This window comes from Lutra lutra, chromosome 6 (assembly GCF_902655055.1).
Source record: "Lutra lutra chromosome 6, mLutLut1.2, whole genome shotgun sequence".
Taxonomy (NCBI): Eukaryota; Metazoa; Chordata; class Mammalia; order Carnivora; family Mustelidae; genus Lutra; species Lutra lutra.
In genome coordinates this window covers 67,967,797-67,987,012 of record NC_062283.1, presented here as the reverse complement: position 1 = coordinate 67,987,012, position 19,216 = coordinate 67,967,797, and the positions used below count along the sequence as shown (strand labels likewise).

The following is a 19,216-nucleotide window of genomic DNA, read 5'->3' as shown; positions in this document are numbered from 1 at the left end:
TGGGGGTAGAGTTGGGGTGGCGGGGTATGTGTTTGCTGTTCCTGGCCCCTGCTCCGATCAGCCCTGCCATGACTGCTTCTCCCAGCAAGCCCTTGCCTGATTTACTGGCCACTGTCACCATAAGTCTGTCCGGTCATTATCATGGCTCTTGCTGCCCATTCCCTCTGCCAGGCCTCACCAGCCCTGCTTGCCTCTTGAAGATGGATTAACTCCATACCTCTGTGGGACCTCCATCTGACCACTTCAAGTCCCCAGTCACCCCCTGTGCACAGGCTGCATTTTTTCTGCCATAATGACAGGCAGTGGCAGACCGCAGGGCAAGACAGCATGTTTGGTGGGGGCGGTGGACAGGTGGTGCCATGCCTAAGCCTTGGAAATGGCTCCCAGAATAGTTTTGGCTTTACAAATGCTTTCCATGCTCTTATTCCCCACTTAAGCTGGGGACTCACCTTTGCAATGCCCCTTTCCCCCACTCCTGAGTTCTAAGCTAAGCACTTTCCCTTGAACATCTTTTCTTCCTTGATTCCCGAGTGCCATCCCCACTGCCCTCCAGCTGCAGTCAGACTATGACATTTACTCAGCAGACGGGAGAAGCCTGGCTGTTCTTTATTGCCTTTCCCTTGGGCTGAGGGAGGAACCAGCACACAATCCTTCTGGAGACCCAGGCCCCACAGCAGGACCAGGGGGTGAGGGGCTGGACCGACAGGAAGCCCTTCTGGGTTGGAGAGAAATTCTCCTGTGCCTTGGTTGTCTTGAGGCTTGAAGGGCCTGGCTAGTAGTGACCAGGGGGCCAAGGTGAAGCTTGTGCTGACTGGTGAAATCTCTGGCTCACATGGTCCAGTAGGTGTAGAAGAGTGTCAGGAGGAGGAAGATGGCCACAGAGAGTAGCATGTTTTTCCGGTTCTCCTGTCGAAGCAACTTTAGCTCCTTCTCTGGGAGAAAACAGGGTGGTGAACAGATAGTCTGGGCCCATCTGCTACTCGCCTCTGCCTCTGCTCTCTGGCAAATGCGTGTACACACTGTTGAGAGCAGAGGTGTTCCCGCCCAGCTTCTCTACTTCTTTATCCACAAAAATGACTATCCTCCTTGGTCTGCCCAGATTCTCACCACCTTTGGCTGCAGGTCCTGGCCCAAAGGCATCCCAGCACCCAGTGCTGCTCAACCATTCTTCAAATGCAGTGGAAGTGGAGGATGGAGTGTATAAGGTCATCAAAAAGGCCACACCTGATAGCCAGGCTAGGTGCTGACATGGCATCACCAGGTGAGTGCTCCGGCTTGCCACTGCTGGCAGGACATGGGTGTGGGGTGCTTTGTGGTGCTCCTCCTTGCAGGGGGTCTCATCTGGCCAACTAGAAGCTCAGGGTGGCTGGGACTTTTTGGGCCTGACACTGGAGTAGATACAGGGTGGGGGCCACACCATCAGTGCTTCTAGTCCTGCCTCCGCTGCATGCCCAGCTAAGCAGGAACCAGGGATGCTAGGAGAAAGCAGAGTGTGCCCACAAGGTGGTTGGGCTCGCCTCTAGAGGAAGCCAGTCCTATTCTAGAGGAAAGGGCATCCATTCATCCCCTCGTGTGACATGCAGGTGGGTGGTACCATGCTACCTCTCAGGTAAATTGAGGGCTGAGGCTGCGATTGTAAAAATTGCTAGGCTGGAGGCAGAATGAGTATCCCTCCCCTACTTGTGTGAAAGAGTGGGTAGGTACCTGGAAATCAACTCTGGGCAGGCCAGACTGAGACTGGGGCCCAGGTGGGGGTTTGTGTGTGCACACACGTGTGCTATGCTTACAATGTTGATTCAAACTAGTCCCTCTGGGAGAGTCCCTGTCATCTGGACTGTTCTGGGGCTGATTCTTGCCAAGTCTGGTCTCAAGGGGAGAACTGCACCCTCCTGGCTCTACTGGACTCTGCCCCCAGCCCCCAGAAGGTGGCAGCATTGCTCCACCCACAGTAAGCCCTTCCTTCACCTCTAGGGTTTTCCTGGGATGAGGTGGGAGGGGAGAGGGGGGTGGCGATACTGATCTCACTCAGTCTGGGTGGATGTGAGAGTCTCTTCTGGACCTGACTACTACCATTCCCCTTCATCGCACAGAGGAAGAACAGACCCATAGGCTTCTCTATCTCCCCTGGAACAAAGGAACAAACCTGCTTTCCTTCCAGGCTGCCAGGCTTACAGAGGATTCCTAGAGCCTTGGCAGAGAGGTGGGGGGCGGGGAGGGGGGCGCAGAGGGGAAGGGTGGGGGTGGGTCACGGGGTGGTGTGGGAGAGGGTGCGCTCCCTCCCAAAGAACCCTCTTGATGCCCATGACCTGATGGGCTCCCTGGGCTATCTGTCCCCTCCTGACCCTGGGACTGGAGGATGAAGCTGGTAAAGGAAGGGAACTTTCTTACCGTAGTTGGAGGCTTTGTTCATCAGGCTGTTTTTCTCCTTCTCCAGAGACTTCCTGTGAGGAAAGGAGTCTTATGGCTCAAGCCCTTTTCTTCCCATCTGAGGGGCCGCTGACACACAGGGGCAGGATGGACCAGGTGAACAGGGGCCCAGATCTCTAGTGGCAAGGAGCAGGGTGAAGGAAGCTCAGGGCCAGAGCCTCAGGATAAATATGAGGGCGTGGGGTAAGGTGGGAGTCCAGGACAGATGTGTTACCTGGCCTCTGGGCTCAGCTCTGCCCCACAAAGCCTGGAGTTCACAGCCTCCAGGTCTCTCCGACACTGTGACAGCTTCTCCTCCAGCCCATCGATCTGAAACACACAGCACACCCAATAACTAGAGATGGGTGCTAGAGCCTTAAAACTTTCAAAACAGGATCTTGGAATGGGGAGGAAGGAGCCTCTAGGAGTCTTCTTGGACACTGCCCTGCGTCCCCTGACCCTGGCTCCCCAGCCTGTTTTGTTGTCCCCTGCTTCCACACAGTGGGGCCCCACCAGAAGCAGCTCTGGGTGGGGTGCGGTTTTCACAGCGGCACCGCCCCTCTGGACCAAGCCTGGGTTGGGGGCAAACAGGACCAGTCCCTTAGTCAGCTCTGTCTCCCCAGCACACAGCCCCGCTGTGCAGACCACAGGAGCCACCAGGGCTGGGGAATGCAGCAGGCACCTGGGACACAGGCCTAACCTAGAATGCAGTGAGGTGCTGCCTTCCCCCAGCGCTCCACACTCGTGAGGGATGGGGGGATTAGACATCTAGGGGACAAAAAGCAGAGGTGTTTTTTGCACTGACACACTTAAGGTGGCCTTAAGTTGTTAAGAATATGTATTTTCCCATGAGAATCAATAAAATCCACTGAGTGTAAAAACAACAACAACCACACAGCTCAAAAACTTTTTTCTTTCTGACTTGGTTCTTGTGCAAAAACATTATCAAGGCAGCTGTAGCTTGTCGGGCAAAACAGCTAAGCTCCTCAAAGGCTGGCTGCCAAAGGTATAAGTTTTCCCATTTGTTTTGATTATAGTTTCAAAGCCGTGTTCTTGGGCAAATAATGTGAGTTGTGGGAAAATATTTTGTAAAATACTGGACTGGATCATCCAAGCCTAGTTCCTGGTATGATACATGTAGCTTTGGAAGTTCATCTGTGTCTGTCTGTCTCCAGGTGTCTTCTTGTCTTTCTGGCCACCTCTCTCAGCCCAGGTCTGTTCTAGTACCTCTGCCCTGCTGGTGGGAGCCCAGGTTTCAGTGGGTGGGAGGGTTCAGAGGGCCCTGTGTCCCTTAAGGCAGCTGACAGAATAGTGCCTTGGGTGCCCAGGATGCTCAATTTTCCATCTGTCTTCACTCACTCTCACCACATCCCTGGGAGGGATAGCAAATATGATCTCTATTTCACAAATGGGAGACTGGGATCCCCAAAGAGAATGACTTTTCTGAGACAGACTGGAGTCCCCCCTGTCCTTACTGGCCTTAGCCAGTTCTTTAGCCAGTCCCTTCCAGAAAGGCCCCTGTGGAGACGGTAATCAATGATTACATGTATGGATCCCAGTGTTTCAAGTGGGTGTTTCGGGGCCCGTGTCAGAAGAGATGCACTTGAAACCTTCTGCCCCTCTCCCTGGCCAGCACCTACCCAGCCACTTCTGGGTCAGCCACTTTATCTTATCCCAAGGCCTGCCCCAAATGACACACCATCTAGTCCCTTCCCTACAGCCTCAGCTGGCTGCCAACTCCAGCTCCAGAAGCTGGGCCTTGTGGGAGGGAGCAACTGAAGAGCCCTGAGTTGACTGCCTGGTTAACTGTATCATTTTTCTGCTAATTGGCACCAAATGTAGGATTGTCCTGGGAACAGCCTTAGCAAGGAGCTGTGGCCTGGACCTGGGGAGGCCAAAGGCCATCCAGGAACCTGTACCGCAGGGAAATAAGCACTGGGCAGCCAGGCTCAGGGAATAGTAACAGCCTAATGTGATGGTCATTGGGGCTGGATGAGAAGAGCAGGTGCTTCAGGCCACCACGTGACCCACTTGCCATAGCAGGACCCTCAATCCAGCCCCTGGGGATCCTACCATCCCATGGTATAGAAACCACAGTCAGGCACCAAATTCCACACTAGATCCCAAAGCTTAATTCTTGAAGCACACTACCTCCTCCACAAGGCCTTCTCTGCTGCCCTTGGATGGAGAGGTACCACGTCCTTCCCTTGGCAAATGAATTAGGCCTTCTTTCATAAGGCTGACAGCACATTAGGTCATCCCAGCTATGAGCATCCAACCTCACCTTACCAGACTCTGGGAACCCCTAGGGCCTATGGTGTAAACTTGTAGCCCAGGGATCGAGTGTTGCCCAGTGCGGCCCATTCCACTTGTGTATATGACTGCCTGGCTCCTAAGGATGCCTGATTTTGTAGCTCCTATCCTAGAATGGTGGCCACCAGTCTCTCCTTTGTGGTCACCACAAAGGCCTGGCCTACTTCAGTCTTTGTGTTTGTAGCTTTGGAGGAATGACTCGGGTTGGACATGGATGGGCCAAGGAGCTAGGGACAGATCTAGACCTCATGTAGCAACTCAAGCCTGAAACCCTCCCCTAGAGCCCACAGAAGCCTGAAGAAGCTAGGAGAAGCAACTATACTTGCACACAGATTATGTACTTTGTGGATAACCCAATGCAAATCTTTAGCCTAGGTTAGATTTCTTCCTGCTGCCCCTTGGGCCAAGTCCTAGTTCGCATGTCATTCTGGGGAGAAGCAGCTTGGGGGATTTCTGTCCCTAAACACCTTTGGAAGGCTACCGGGTGCCCAAACAAGTGGTAATTGGCCCAGAACAAGGCTGGGAACTCATGCTAAGCAAAATCTTTAAATTGAGGTTGACAAACCACAAGTGGCCAAGCCAATCTGCCGTCGTGCTCTAGGCAGGGCCTGTGGAGCTGGCAGTCGGAGGCCTTTATCTGAACAAGCCCAATTTATCTGCAGTTCCACTGAATATCCCACTTTCATTTACCACTTTTTAATGAGGCTTAAACGGACGAACACAAATCAAGGTTTTAGGGACTCAAGTTCTAACCTCCCTCTATGAATATTTATGTCCTGCTGACAGCTCTCTCTGATTCCCTTCTAAATAGCAAGTCCCCTCCCCCTTTTTTTTTTATAACCCAGCTGCTTGATGTGGGCTGAGTGAGGGGAGGCGGAGACTGTCAGGAAGCTCTTCAGCAGGCCACAAACCCGTCCTCAGAAGGTGACCCCGCTGGCAGTCAAACACCCTGTAGCATTTGCTGAAGCAGAAGCTGGCTCTCAAGCAGCTATAATAATGGGTGCAAAGACTTAAGAGTGACCCAGCTACAAGAAGGTAGGGAGGGAAGGTCAGGATGCACCTTTTAGTTGTGCCTGGGGTCATGAGTGGTGCCTACAGAGTGGGGCTGACTCAAATGGACCAGAAATGGGAGAGAGGACCCAGGAAGTGGGCCTTAAAGGAAGCCGCTCCTTGGGTTTTCAGTCAATTCTTGATGGCATTTATGTGAATTATGCACTTCGCAGATTCCCCAGTGCAAATCTAGAGTGCTTGGGTAGCTTTCTCTCTGCTGCCAGGCTAAAGGCAACAGAGGACAATATAGCCAGCACAGGAGAGAGGCCACAGGGTTAGGGCCAGAATAAGAAGATAAATGTCAGGAAGATTTTAAAAACACAGGGTCAAAGCTGGACAAGCAGCTGGGAGCCCAAGTGCACAGAAGCTTGAAACTGCAGGTCCTGAGAAGTATTGTAGTGAGGAGGGTGGGCTGTAATCAGGTGCCTCAGCTTGCTGCTCACTTGCCCTCGAAAGGACTTCCTTAATTCTGTGCCTCATTTTATTCATGTGTAAAACGAAGTTAATGGTTCATATTTCAAAAAGGTTTTGTGAAGATGCTATGAGCCAATACATGTAGGGTGCTTAGAACAGTAAGAGTTAAATAAGTGTGTGCTGTCATTATTAGCCGAGAATGGTTTTCACTGGATCTTTGGGGAAGAGAAAGAAAAGTGAGTATGTGACAAAGTAAGAGGAGACAGAAGTGAGGGTGTGTGATGGAAAGGAATCTCCACTCATCACTGGCTGGCACCAGTGGCAAAGGGAGGCCATCTAGCTGGGATATGGCTCTCCTCTGAGTCTACAGAGGGGTTCAGCAATGGGGTGAGGGGAGAGTGGGCCTGCAGGGTAGCCTATCAGAACAGCACCACCTCTAAAGGCTAGCCCATCCACCTGGCTTGGAACATAGCATGCTGGGAACCTCATGTCCCTGCCTAGGGCTAAAACCAGGCTGGGCTCTTCAGCCAGCACCACTTGCTGAGGATGGGCCTGGTGGCACCCGACAATGAGGCCCAGAGCAGCGTCTAAGGGCAGACGGACTCAGGTGTGGTCTGGGCATGAATGGGCAACTGAGGAGACGTGGAATGGCAGGCAGGCCCTGGCAGACGGAGACCATGTTTACCCACACCATGGCTCTACAGGGAGCAGAAATGTGAAGCCCCAGGACTATGGCAGAAAGAGGCCCCATCAAAGAGATCGGACCAACTCTAGCAGGAAGAAGTTACACTCGAGGCCACAGAGGCTCCCAGGACTCCTGCCCAGCAGAATGGATACAGGGTCAACTGGCAGAAAGTGTGGCCGGCCCAAAAGTGCCTCAGGTACTGAGACTTTCCTGGAGCTATGGGGGCAGCAAGGCTGGCTGTAACTGACTGTCATAGGCAAAGTGGTAACGGCTGAGGTGAGAACTGGGATGAGGCACTCATTCAGGCACAATGTAGGAGTGAGAAAGGATACCCTCCATGTAAAATTACATTATATTATATATAATTATTAAATTAGTAATAAAATTACATTACACACACATACACATAGTATTCAGAAGACCAAGCGTCCCATTTTTATACAAGGACAAAGAACACTGTGTCTCTCTGAGATGATGATGAGCAGGTGAAGCACAGCTACAAAGGGACACAAGAAGTCTGAAAGGTGGTGGGGGGAGCTTAGCAAACTCTGCCTTCTAGCATTACACACAGAGCTGGGGAGTTGGTAGTTGTGAAAACTCATGTGCTACAGTTCAGGGGACTGAGAGGTAGGTGGTAAATGTGCAGGGTGTCCTGGTAGGACAGTTTGATTCACCCCAAGACGAGACCATGGGGACTGCTGGTTTGAGTACAGAAAGAAAAATGCAGAGTGGAAAGGAAAAAATATACATGGCAGGGAGTGGGAGGGAGCTGAAGGTCCCAGAGGACGCCCTGGAACGGGGATCCAGGAAGTCTGCACTCCATCAGGAAAGGCCCACGAGTGATTCTACTGCAGGCAGACTGAGAGCCACTGCCTTTCTGACCCAAGCACGGACTGGGGAATCAGAGTCTGGAGCCTGGGTGGTGTTGGGGGGGTGCGTTTCCTACATAAGAATGTGAAGATCTGAGGTCAGCGGGGCAGGCAGTCAAGGTCAGCAAAGGCCCCACCCCAGCCAGATGGGGCCGCTGATCCTGTTGGCAGGTGCCAAGGGAAGTGAGGGCTTTTTCACTTCCAGTCACCTGGGGCAGAGACTTCCCGCAGCCTTTCCCCTGTGCCCTTCGGATGTGGCTCTAAGTGCCGTGTGCTCCATGTGCTATACCTGCCAGTCATGAGCCCTGAGCCAGCTAAGCAAAATCCCCTCTGCCACCTGAGTTGGGGAATAACACCTTATTCTCAGAGCTTTAGGGAAGTCTCCCTGGGGTCTTATAACGCCATAAAACCACTGTGTTAAGAGAAACTGTAAAATTCGTCTGAAATCCCCGTGAGGCATCTTTTCAGGAGTGTGGAGCCTCCTGGAATTGAAACCCGAGTGAGGCCTCTTTGGAGACAGAGAACCTTAGTGCCAGCTCATGCACGGATAACTGCCCAGCACACTTTGGGGTGTAGGGGGGCCACTCCAGGTCCAGCGGCTGCCGGGCCCTCGTGCACAGCTCATATCCTGCTGACAGGCATAAGCCACAGGCTGCCACTACCCTGTTGCAGGTGCTCCTAGTGAGGGCACCTGAACGGTGCTCCCAAGAGCCTCTCCCCAGCCTGGGAGGCGACTCCCCCACCCACCCCAAGCCACTCTCTAGGGCGAGGCTTTCTTCAGAAAAAGGCAGAAAGCACCCTCAGGACTTAGAGCTCTGGGTTATGTAGGCCACTGTGCTTTCTGGTTTAGGAAGTTATTTCCAGTTTTCCCAGACTTGCTCGCAGCTTCTGGCCACTGACTGCCAGAAGTTTCTGGAACAGGTTAACCTCAGGAGTCAGGCAGTGGTCATGGGGTTATATCCTACAGCTCCCTGGCCAGGTACTTGCTAATAAAGAGCATGGTGCGGGGGTATGTAGATGGCACAGCGCAAGTCAAAACAACTTACAGAAGCCGAAATCCACCCAACATTAAATCACACTACCAGCAGCAGCCAACACTTCCATAGCGTGTGCTCTATGCCAGGCACAGTTCTCAGCACCTCATGCACAGAACGCTCACAATAACCCTATGAGGGGGTAGTAGTAGCATCAGTCAGTGGTCCCCCCACCTGCTGGGAACAAGACCCCAATGGATGCCTGAAACCACAGATGGTTCTGAAATAAATATAGTATATGGTATACATGGTATATATATGGTCTGTATGGTGTACATATATGGTATATATATGATATATATATGGTTTTGTGTGTGTATATATATGTTTTTTCCTATACGTACATACCTATGTTAAAGTTTTATTTATGTATTAGGTACAATAAGAGGTTAACAATAGCTAATAATAAAACAATTATGGGTGCGCCTGGGTGGCTCAGTTGTTGGGCAACTGGCTTCAGCTCAGGTCATGATCTCAGGGTCCTGGGATCAGGCCCTGCTTTGGACTCCCTGCTCAGCAGGAAGCCTGCTTCTCCCTCTCCCACTCCCCCTGCTTGTGTTCGCTCTCTCACTGTCTCTCTCTCTGTGAAATAAATAAGGAAAATTTTTTAAAAATTAAAAATTAAACAATTATGACAAAAGGGGATATATAAAAGTTATGTGAATGTAGTCTCTCTCTCAAAATATCTTACTGTACTATATTCACCCTTCCTGTGCTGATGGGAGATGAAAAAATGCCTACATGATAAGGTGATATGAGGTGAATGATGTAGGCATTGTGGCAATATGTCAGAAGAGGGATCATCTGCTTCCAGGCTGAGTTGACTGTGGGTACCTGAAACCTCAGAAGGTAAAACCATGGGTAAGGGGGAACTCCTGTATTCACCTTTTGCAGATGAGGAAGCTTGGGCTGTGGAGATGGAAGTCATTTGTCCAGGGTCACAGGGTGCACATGGTGGGCGCTGGGCAGTCCAAGTCTATGCTGTTAGCTATCACCCAACATACCGACCTACCTAAGCCTCTCAGCTCCTGGGAATAACCCCCAGTTCTTGTACTCCAGGCTAGGCAGTTTGTGCAGCTCGTGTAGGCTACCAATGTCTGCAGCAACTCTGCAAGGAAGGGGCTGTTTCTGTTTTAGAGAGGAGTAAACTCCCAGTGTAGAGATTTTAATCAAGGTCATGTAATTGGGAAGTGGCAGAACTGAGGGTCTGAATCTGAGGTTTTTCTGCTTCAGAGCTTATGTTCTTTCCAACACTTCAAGCTCTTTCTCGAAAATCCCTCATGAAAACATTCATGACAAAGAAGGGTTCTGTGGAACAAAGTCATTCCACATCCCAGTCGAAGCCAATCTAAGCTTGTTGATCTGCTTTCAACAGATTCTCTACTCTGAATAATCTTATACAAGGGCTTTGCCTGGTCTCTGTCCACATAACAGATACTCTCTGTGAGGCAAGAACCTGACTGAAATCTGCTTGGAGACAGTGAGATGGGAGCAGGGTGCATATCCTCATGTTGAAGGCAACTACCCACCCTCCAACTTCCAGCTTCTCGAAGATCCCTGCCCCCCTACCCCCGCCCCAGATTGCCTAAACTGCCACAGCACCCTCCAAAATTCACACAAAACAGACCCAGTTTTGAGAAGGAGAAAGGTGAGCTAGGGTAGGCTTGATAAGCTCTTCTTTCCCTAGTGGGTAGCAAGGCCTTTCTTTTCACATGCCAATTCACAGCCCTGAGAATGGTGCCAGCTGTTTTATCTCCAGCCCCAGCAGCCTAGGAACTGGATTTCTGGAAATCCACTCATTTTCACATGTCAGGGAGGCCCCAGGACATTTATTATAATGGGTAAAAAGGCCAGAACACCTGCCCAGATATCTGTGGCAAGAGTGCTGGGGCTTTCCATCTGAGGCCATCAGGCCACACTGCCAAATCACATGAGGGTCATGGGCCTGGATTTCCCAGGTGACCAGCCTCAAACCACAAAGGGCCTTTTGCCCTGACACTGCTGAAGGGATGTTTTTCTGTGGAGGAAGCTCAGGGCTCTGTGGGGACAGAAGACAAAACCTCCATCCATGTCTCCCCAAATCATCAGAAGTTTCTCTACCAGGGTGAGCAGATGAAGACCGTAAACCTTCCCGGTTTTTAATCAACGAGTAATTTTCAGGAAAAGCAGAGAGCCAAAGGGCTTGTCATTTCTCTGGAGACTCACTGCCCCCTCCTCCACCGCCCCAGGTCAGGCACACAAGGGGCCCTGCTGAAACGCTTGCAAGCTCTGAGACCTTGTGAGACCTTCTGGCGCGCTGAGCAGCTCTACAAGGAGAGCCACGGCAGTCCTTGCCTGAGGCCTTCAGCTGTCCCTGGGCCAGAATGTTTGGGGTTTGTTTTCTCCTCTTTCCCCCAATATATATTTTTTGATAAATTAGCAAAAGCTTCTTCATCGCTGAAAGGCTCAAAGCACTATTCAAGAACTGGCATCCACCCCATGCCTTAGGAATTCATTAATTAAGATGCTGGCAAACAGCCACTCCACACATGCTGACATCCAGCCGTGTTAGGTAATGAGGTTTTAGTCTCCTGACCCCTGTCAAGTGGAATGGAGCCAGACACAGGCTGTCGAGAGAAATCACCTGCCCAATGGCAACCTGTCGCTTGTGCCTGGCAGCAGGTGAGGCTCATTTAATGGTCAGTGGCCCTTCTCCCGGCCCCTGGGCGGGTGGCTCCCCTGCAAGGTGGTATCCAACTGCCTGCCCCATGCTAGCCTCCTAACCCTGACCAGTGAACCACTCAAGAGGGCCCAGACGGCAAGGGCGAGGGTTCAAGCACTTCCTCCAGCTACTCAAGCCAATTCAGTAAATATTTATTGATGGTCCACTAAGCTGCTTCTGCCCCTTGTCTCATAAAATTGGCAGATGCCCCCAACCTTGTGCACAGCCTGTGACTCTCTTCATCTTGGTGCTGGAGGAGGTAATGAAGAGGATGTGACCACCGGTTGGTCCTGAGCACAGGACCAGGGCAATTGGAGGCTCCTCATCCCTCCACTGACCTTGGAATGTACGTTCTGCCCACTGTTCCCACAGTGGGAGCTATTCCAAGGACATAGCCTTGAGAGACCATGTGTTGTGGAGACCATCTGGACAGTATACATGACTGAACCCAGTTAAGGCCTCTGGACAAACTTTGAAGATTTGGCGGGCGGGTGCGGAGATCTAGTCCTCTTATTCATATTCACTACCCAAGACAAGCCTCACCAGTAAGTTCCCTTGCTTATTAAACCTGCCACCTACCAACCTGGTGTGGACTGCCTCTTTCTTGGGTCTCTCTGTCCTCCATGGAAGGGGGCCAGTTTGCAAACCAACAACTTGGTGCTTCTGCCTCTCTATGTCCACAGAGAGCTTACAGCAGTGGCTTATACTGAACAAATAATTACAATGTCAAGGTTCTTTCCTCCTGTGCTCATCCTGCCTATGTAATTTTTTTTTTCCCTATGTAATTTTCTACCCTCAATTTATTACCTCTTTTTCTGGTAAGGATTCTTGTGAATTTGAATGACTCCCATTCACTTTTATCTCCTATAGCAAATACTATTAGTTGGCCAACGCAATATTGATTCCCAATCCCTCTTTCTTTGCCCACTACAGAGGTTAGAAAAGCTAAAGAGATGCTTTTCCACACTCACTGCAGCCAGGGATGGTCATGATCCAGTTCTGGCCAATGAAATGTTCCAGAAATCAGCTGGAAGACTCCCGAGACAGCTTATGCTTTGCTGATAAAAGGGACATTGGGTGCCTGGGTGGCCCGTCGGTTAAATGTCTGCCTTCGGCTCAAGTCATGATCTCAGGATTCTGGGATCGAGTCCCACATTGGGGTCTCTGCTCAGCAACCAGTCTGCTTCTCCCTCTGCCTCTGTGATCTCTCTCTCTCTCTCTCAAGTAAATAAAATCTTAAAAAAACAAAAACAAAAAAAACCACCCAGTGTTGTAGTTCCTTTATCTTTCTGCCTAACTTAAAGTTGGATATGATGACTAGAGCTGTGGTAGCTATCTTGAGAATATGAGGAAAAAGCTAGGAGAATGTAGAAATACCAGCCTTGACCTAGCTTTTGAACCAATGCCAGTAGCCATTTACCTCCAAATTTGTTATGGGGAAGAAAGTATATTCCTATTTACTTAGGTCAGTTTCTGTACCTTATAGCCAAACATTTCAAACTGATAGATTTTTGTACTAGGGACCAGATCTAACCTAGTTATCCCCTTAAGATGTCAGCTAAGACACCACACATCTGTGAGGACTCACTGGCTGTTGAAACATCTAAAGACACCGAGCTGAATGGTCTAACTGTGAAAGAAAATACAATGACCAAGTAACAGCTCATTACTATCAGAGTTACAAAAACAGAAACAGGATTTACATCAGCCAAAATCTATCAGTTTAGACTGAAATGCAACTTTCCCTCCTTCCACACATTAAAATCAGTAGCAAAGCTGGTGACTTCTCGTCTGAATGCTCTCATTATTCAGAATTAACTCTCAGAAGCTAAACTCATAGCCAGTCTTTTCCAACTTTGAGATCTTACAGGGTGGCAAATGAGTTGGATAAACAGACCTTGAGAGGAGACATAGGAATGGAGGTTGCTAGGGGGTGCCTTGGTTGACCTGGGAGGTGACTGCCCGGTACAGCTGGCCCAAGCCAGCCCTCAGGGTGAGTACTGCCTGCTTGGTAATTGCTTCATTACAACAAGTGGAGACTGTTTGCAGGTGCTGAGATTACTCACTTGTGGGGGTTTTATTGCACTCGTCAGATTAACAAACATTTTGATTAAATCACCACTTCATTGGCTCTGGGCACATGACTTTTAATAAGAGGACAATATCCACTGCTACTGAGCATCAGTGCACATTCAGTACTCAGATCTGCTGGGGGGCAATGGAGGAACAGGTGGGGAGACAGCCAGATGCCAAGCTTTTCCTAAGGTGCACAGTTATAGATCTCGAATCTTAAAATATCAAAGCAAAAAGTAACCTTAGAGGTTTTGTGTGTGTGTGTGTTTTAACAAACTCTAGATAGTTACAAACATAAATATCTACATTGGTACTGACAGGACTTTAAAAAAAAAAAGGGTGAATGTGAAGCCACTAGGAGAGCACAGGCCCACCAAATTTAAAACATTTTAGAAACCTGTGTCAGCCAAACAAGACTTCTGTGACCTGTATTTGGATCACAGTCAATGAACTTATAACCCCTGATGACACTGAAGGTCATCATGTTACAGAAAAAGAAACTAAGTCTGAACAAAGGGGCTGGACTTAACCATGATGGAATACTGCAAAAGAACTGTAAAGGCTACTAATAAGGGCACTGTTTGTTGATTATCTGCATCTTGAGCCCTGCGTGTGCTACATATTTCACACATATGGTCCTCTCAAAACTATACTTGAGTCTGGGAAAGCATCTCTTGAGCTTTTCTAACCTCTGCAGTGGAGGTGGGCAAAGGAAGAGGGGTTGGAGACTCACTGGCTGGTATTTCAGACATATCGTCTCCCCAAAACCACACTTGAGGTTACAAATCAAAACCACAATGAGATATCACCTCACACCAGTCAGAATGGCTAAAATCAACAACTCAGGAAACAACAGGTGCTGGCAAGGATGCAGAGAAGGGGGAACCCTCTTATATTGTTGGTGGGATTACAAGTGGTACAGACACTGGAAAACAGTATGGAGGTTCCTCAAAGGTTAAAAATAGAATTATCTTACAACTCAGCAAATGCACTACCCAAAGGGTACAAATATTGTGATCTGAATGGGAACCTGCACCCCAATGTTTACAGCAGCAATGTCCACAATAGCCAAAATATTGAAAAAGCCCAGATGTCTATCAATGGATGAATGGATAAAGATGTGGGGTGTATGTATGTGTGTACACACACACACAAACAGGAATATTATTCAGTCATCAAAAAGAATGAAATCTTGCCATCAGCAATATGGATGGAACTGGAGGGTGTAATTCTAAGTGAAATAAATCAGGGAAAGAAAAATACCCTATGATTTCACTCATATGGAATTTAAGAAATAGATGAACATAAGGGAAAGAAAGGAAAAATAAAATGAGATAAATATAGGGAGGCAAACCATAAGAGACGCTGAACTATAGGAAACAAACTAAGGGTTGCTGGAGGGAAGCTGGGTAGGGAGATCGGGTAACTGGGTGATGGGCATTAAGGAGGGCACGTGATATGACACTGGGTGTTACATGCAACTGATGAATCACTAAATTCTACCCCTGAAATTAATAATACAGTATATGTTAACTAAATTGAAGTTAAATAAAGAATTAAAAAAAACACACGAGGTAAATTGCAATCTGCAGTAGAGACTACAGGCTGTCCACTAAACATGCTAGGCCCTTCTTCCATAGCCATCAAGCTGTATCTGGGCATGTGGCCTCCTAGCCAATGAATGCATTTGGCATTCTTGCAGTTGGGTGAGGTCTCGAGTCTTAGCTCACATCTTTGCCAACGGAAAGTGGGCACTCTGAGCCCACTGTTATTATTAAGATTTATTTATTTGAAGAGAGAGAGTGCACATGCAAGGGAGCATCTGAGTTGGGGGGAGGAGCAGAGGGTGAGAGAGAATCTCTGGGAGATTCTCCACTAAGGGAGGAGCCCAAGGAGGGGCTCAATCCCACAACTCATGAGATCATAACTTGAGCCGAAATCACAAGTAGGATACTTAATCAACTGAGCCACCCAGGCGCCCCTGTGCCCATGACTCTTAAGACAATGATGCTTATGCTTCTTCCACTCTTTCCTTGCCAGTGGACACATCAATGGGATGTGACTTAATTTCATTCATGAGGTGACATTAAGGCACTGAGGGATGGCAGGTCACAAGATGAGGGGACTATAGCAGAACCACTCTAAACCACGGATTGGCAAACCACGGCCTGGGGGCCAGATACAGTCCGCTGTAAAGTTTTATTGGAACACAGCTACACCCGTTAATTCACATATTGTCTATGGCTGCCATTGTGCTAAGATAGTCTATCTAAGCATAGTTGATGCTCCTTATTTATGGTAACTATGTTCTATAAAGTTGCTGCCAACAATGAATTACCAAATACTGAACCAGGTTAGATTCCTATGAGCCTCTGGTCACAACAGTTTTATCAAGTGATCAATATAAAACCTTGTGTTTTGTGTGTTTTTCTGTTCGGAAACTTTATTTAATATATATTACTGATTCATTAACAGTGAACTCACAGCCAAAAGCACTGTAACTCAACTCTGAACAAAACCGACCTAACATATATTTTCTCTGTAAGGTAAATATAGCCTTCTTGCACATTAGGAAAACTAGGCAGCACTTCAGCACTACACTTGAGGGCCATTTTAAGCAACAAAATCACCAACAAAAAGCACACAAACACAAAAAACATGGCACTAAATAGACCACAAAAAGGACACCTGTTTATAGTATAAGCTGAAATAAGACGACAGAGTGTTACTTTGTTCAACCTTAGCTGTGCCTCAGGTGACTCAAATTTTTCACTGGTTTGTTTGTGAATTACTGCAAAAGCACTGCAAGTACTGATCTGGGGGTTACAAATACATTTTAGCAGGAAGGCAAATTCACAGATACAGAATCCGTGAATAATTAGGATCAACTGTAGTTACAACAGAGACCATATGGCCCACATAGCCTAGAAATGTACATCTGTCAATCCCTGCTCTACCCTACTAGAAAAAAATAAACTTTCTGAAGCCACTGAATTTTAGGGTTTCTCTACTTCAGCAATTATTGTGTCCTAATCTAATAAAGTCTATGCTTTTCCCACCACACAGTGCACCTCATTTTACCACTCATATTCTCTTTTAGAGGGAGGTTCATATTTCCACCAATCTTTTTTTTGTACCAAGTAGGACAATATTTCTTAAGGCGTGGTATTAAAACCTCCTGCATCAACATGGGTGCATGTAGCTGGTTAAAAATGCAGATTCCTGGGAGTGCTCGGCTGGCTCAGTCCGTCAAGCACGGGACTCTACATCTTAGGTTTCTAAGTTCAAGCCCCACGCTGGCCATGGAGCCTACTTAAAAAATGCAGATTCCTTGTTGAAAATGTATACCCAAGTCTTACTGAATTACTTGGGGTGGGAGACAGTTCAAGTCTCCATTTTCAACAAGCTCTGCAAATTATTCTTAATGCATTCTAAAATTTGAGAACTACTGAACTGGCAGTAAACTCCCAAAGAATATTACCCCGTATCTCTCTGGTAATTCTTGGGACAGTATCTGAGGGAACTGTATGTAACACTGAAGAAATAAGATGGCCTAGAGGGCAAATCACCTATGCTGCGTCTCAGGTCCTCCACTGCTTTGGCCTGGGCTCTGCCTGAAACCTCAGTTTCCCCATTGGTTTAAAACTCTCACAGACCTGGGGTGCCTGGGCAGCTCAGACCGCTAAATGGCGGTCTTCGGCTGAGGTCACGATCCCAAGGTCCTGGGATCTGAGCCCCACATGTGGCACTGCGCTGGGGCGGGGGGTGGTCTGCTTCTCCCTCTCTCAATAAATAAAATTTAAAAAACAAAACAAAAGTCTCACAGGTTTGTAGTGAGGACTGAGAATGCAAATGAAGTAGGACATAGCAGCTGCTCAATATGCCTCAATTCCATATGCAGTACATTATTTTTAAGTTCTTTGGGAACTTCATCATTCCAGAATTCTCCACAAATTCCCATAATTCCCATAGTAATTTTCAGGCTACGAGCTTCAGTACCCCAGGGGAAAAATTTCCCACCACAGGGGATGTTTAAGCCATTTAATAATACACTAAACAGTATGGGCTCTCTCACTTTTGGAGGGGGGGGCCCTCATCCACAGGTATCTATCCTTTTGGAGCGCCCTGTTCCCCGAGGGCCCGTTCCTTTTGCGTCCTCTTCAGTCACATGTCTCCCCCTCAGGGCCTCATTTCCGGGGCCAGTCCTCTTCGGGGCCTCCCCTTCACCTCCACGTCTCCTCCCTGTAAAGGTCCCTTCACCTCCGGTGCCCCCTCGGGCTCTCCAAACTCCATTTCACCCATCCTGCCCCTCATCTTCAGGTCCCTCATCCGATGCTCTCACGCCCCTCGCGTCCCTCTCTCAAATCCGCGTCGCCCTCACTTCCTCCCCTCAGCCACTCCTCCAACCTGCAGCCGGGCCGTCCCACTGTACCCCGCCGCAGGGAGAAGGCAGCTAACGACGCGGCCCACCCCCTCTTGTCCCCTCACCTCCAGAGCGACGCCCAGATTCTCCCGCTTCTTTTTGGTCATGTTACTCGCCGCGATCCCCCAGTCATTATTGGACGCACCCTCTGGTGGCACCACGCATGCACCAACACCCGTACTTCCCTCTCATTGGCCGCAGAGACGGCGGGAGGCGGGGCTACTGGTGGTCACGACCCTGTTGAGGGGACATGGCCAGCTTGGCGCGGCCATGTTTATGAGGGGCAACCTGTAGCTTGAGATCTCAGGTGAGGACCGGGAGGGGATGGCTAGATTGGCTCCGGAGGAGTAGTCGCCCATCCTCCAGAGATGGAGGTGCTCCTTTCCTTCCTAGATGAAACCACTTTACATCACGGAGGCATTTTTCACCCCCATTTTATTCTTCTGTATCCTTCATCCTTTTAGTGAACACCCGGTTTATTTAGAGGCCATCCCCCGTGCCCTGTTCAAATTGTCCCCTGTTCAAGGCTCTTTCTGAAGCTCTGCTCCTCCATGAAGCCCCACCTTGAGCCCTTTGGCCCCCTGGGCTCTCATAATGACAAGTTGGTATTCCTTTGTTTTGGTTTGGTTTTTGGTCATGTGTTTCTACTCATTTTTATTGTTTTATTGTTAAGAACCACCTACAGGGGCTCCTGACTGGCTCAGGAGGTGGAGCATGTGACTCTTGATCTTGGGGTTGTGAGTTCAAGTGCCACCTGGGGTGTAGACGTTGCTTAAAAATAAAATTAAAAAAACAAAAACAAGGGGCACCTGGGTGGCTCAGTGGGTTAAAGCCTCTGCCTTCTGCTCAGGTCATGATCCCAGGGTCCTGGGATTGAGCCCCAGGTCGGGCTCTCTGCTCCCTGGAGAGCCTGCCTTCTCCTCTCTCTCTCCCTGCCTGCCTCTCTGACTACCTGTGATCTCTGTCTGTCAAATAAATAAATAAAATCTTAGAAAAACAAAAACAAAAAACAAACCTGCCTACAAACATCACAGAAAACTTGTAAATGAAAAACAACACCCTTTATCCTATCATTCTTTTTTTTTTTTTTAAAGATTTTATTTATTTATTTGACAGAGAGATCACAAGTAGGCAGAGAGGCAGGCAGAGAGAGAGGGGGAAGCAGGCTCCCTTCTGAGCAGAGAGCCTGATGCGGTGCTCAATCCCGGGACTCTAAGATCATGACCTGAGCCGAAGGCAGATGGTTAA

At 48.9% G+C, this 19,216-nt stretch overlaps 1 protein-coding gene across 1 annotated transcript; it reads right to left on the bottom strand.

The window, feature by feature from the left end:
* Positions 1 to 583: 583 nt before the first annotated feature.
* CCDC167 (coiled-coil domain containing 167) lies at positions 584 to 18,561 on the bottom strand. The gene is made up of 5 exons (XM_047731999.1): positions 18,532 to 18,561; positions 18,034 to 18,153; positions 2,642 to 2,736; positions 2,389 to 2,441; positions 584 to 932 (listed from the first exon to the last, which is right to left on the bottom strand). Exons 1-5 carry the CDS (start codon positions 18,559 to 18,561, stop codon positions 829 to 831), a joined length of 402 nt encoding a protein of 133 aa, XP_047587955.1. The 3' UTR covers positions 584 to 828.
* Between the last annotated feature and the right edge of the window lie 655 nt (positions 18,562 to 19,216).

Coding starts and splice junctions, on each gene's coding strand:
- CCDC167 (XM_047731999.1), bottom strand. CDS start 18,561: ATGAGAGCCCAGGGGGCCAAAGGGCTCAAG. Junction 2,737..18,033: donor ATCTGGGCGTCGCTCTGGAG/GTGAGGGGACAA, acceptor TGTGTGTTTCAG/ATCGATGGGCTGGAGGAGAA. Junction 933..2,388: donor GAACAAAGCCTCCAACTACG/GTAAGAAAGTTC, acceptor GTTTTCTCCCAG/AGAAGGAGCTAAAGTTGCTT.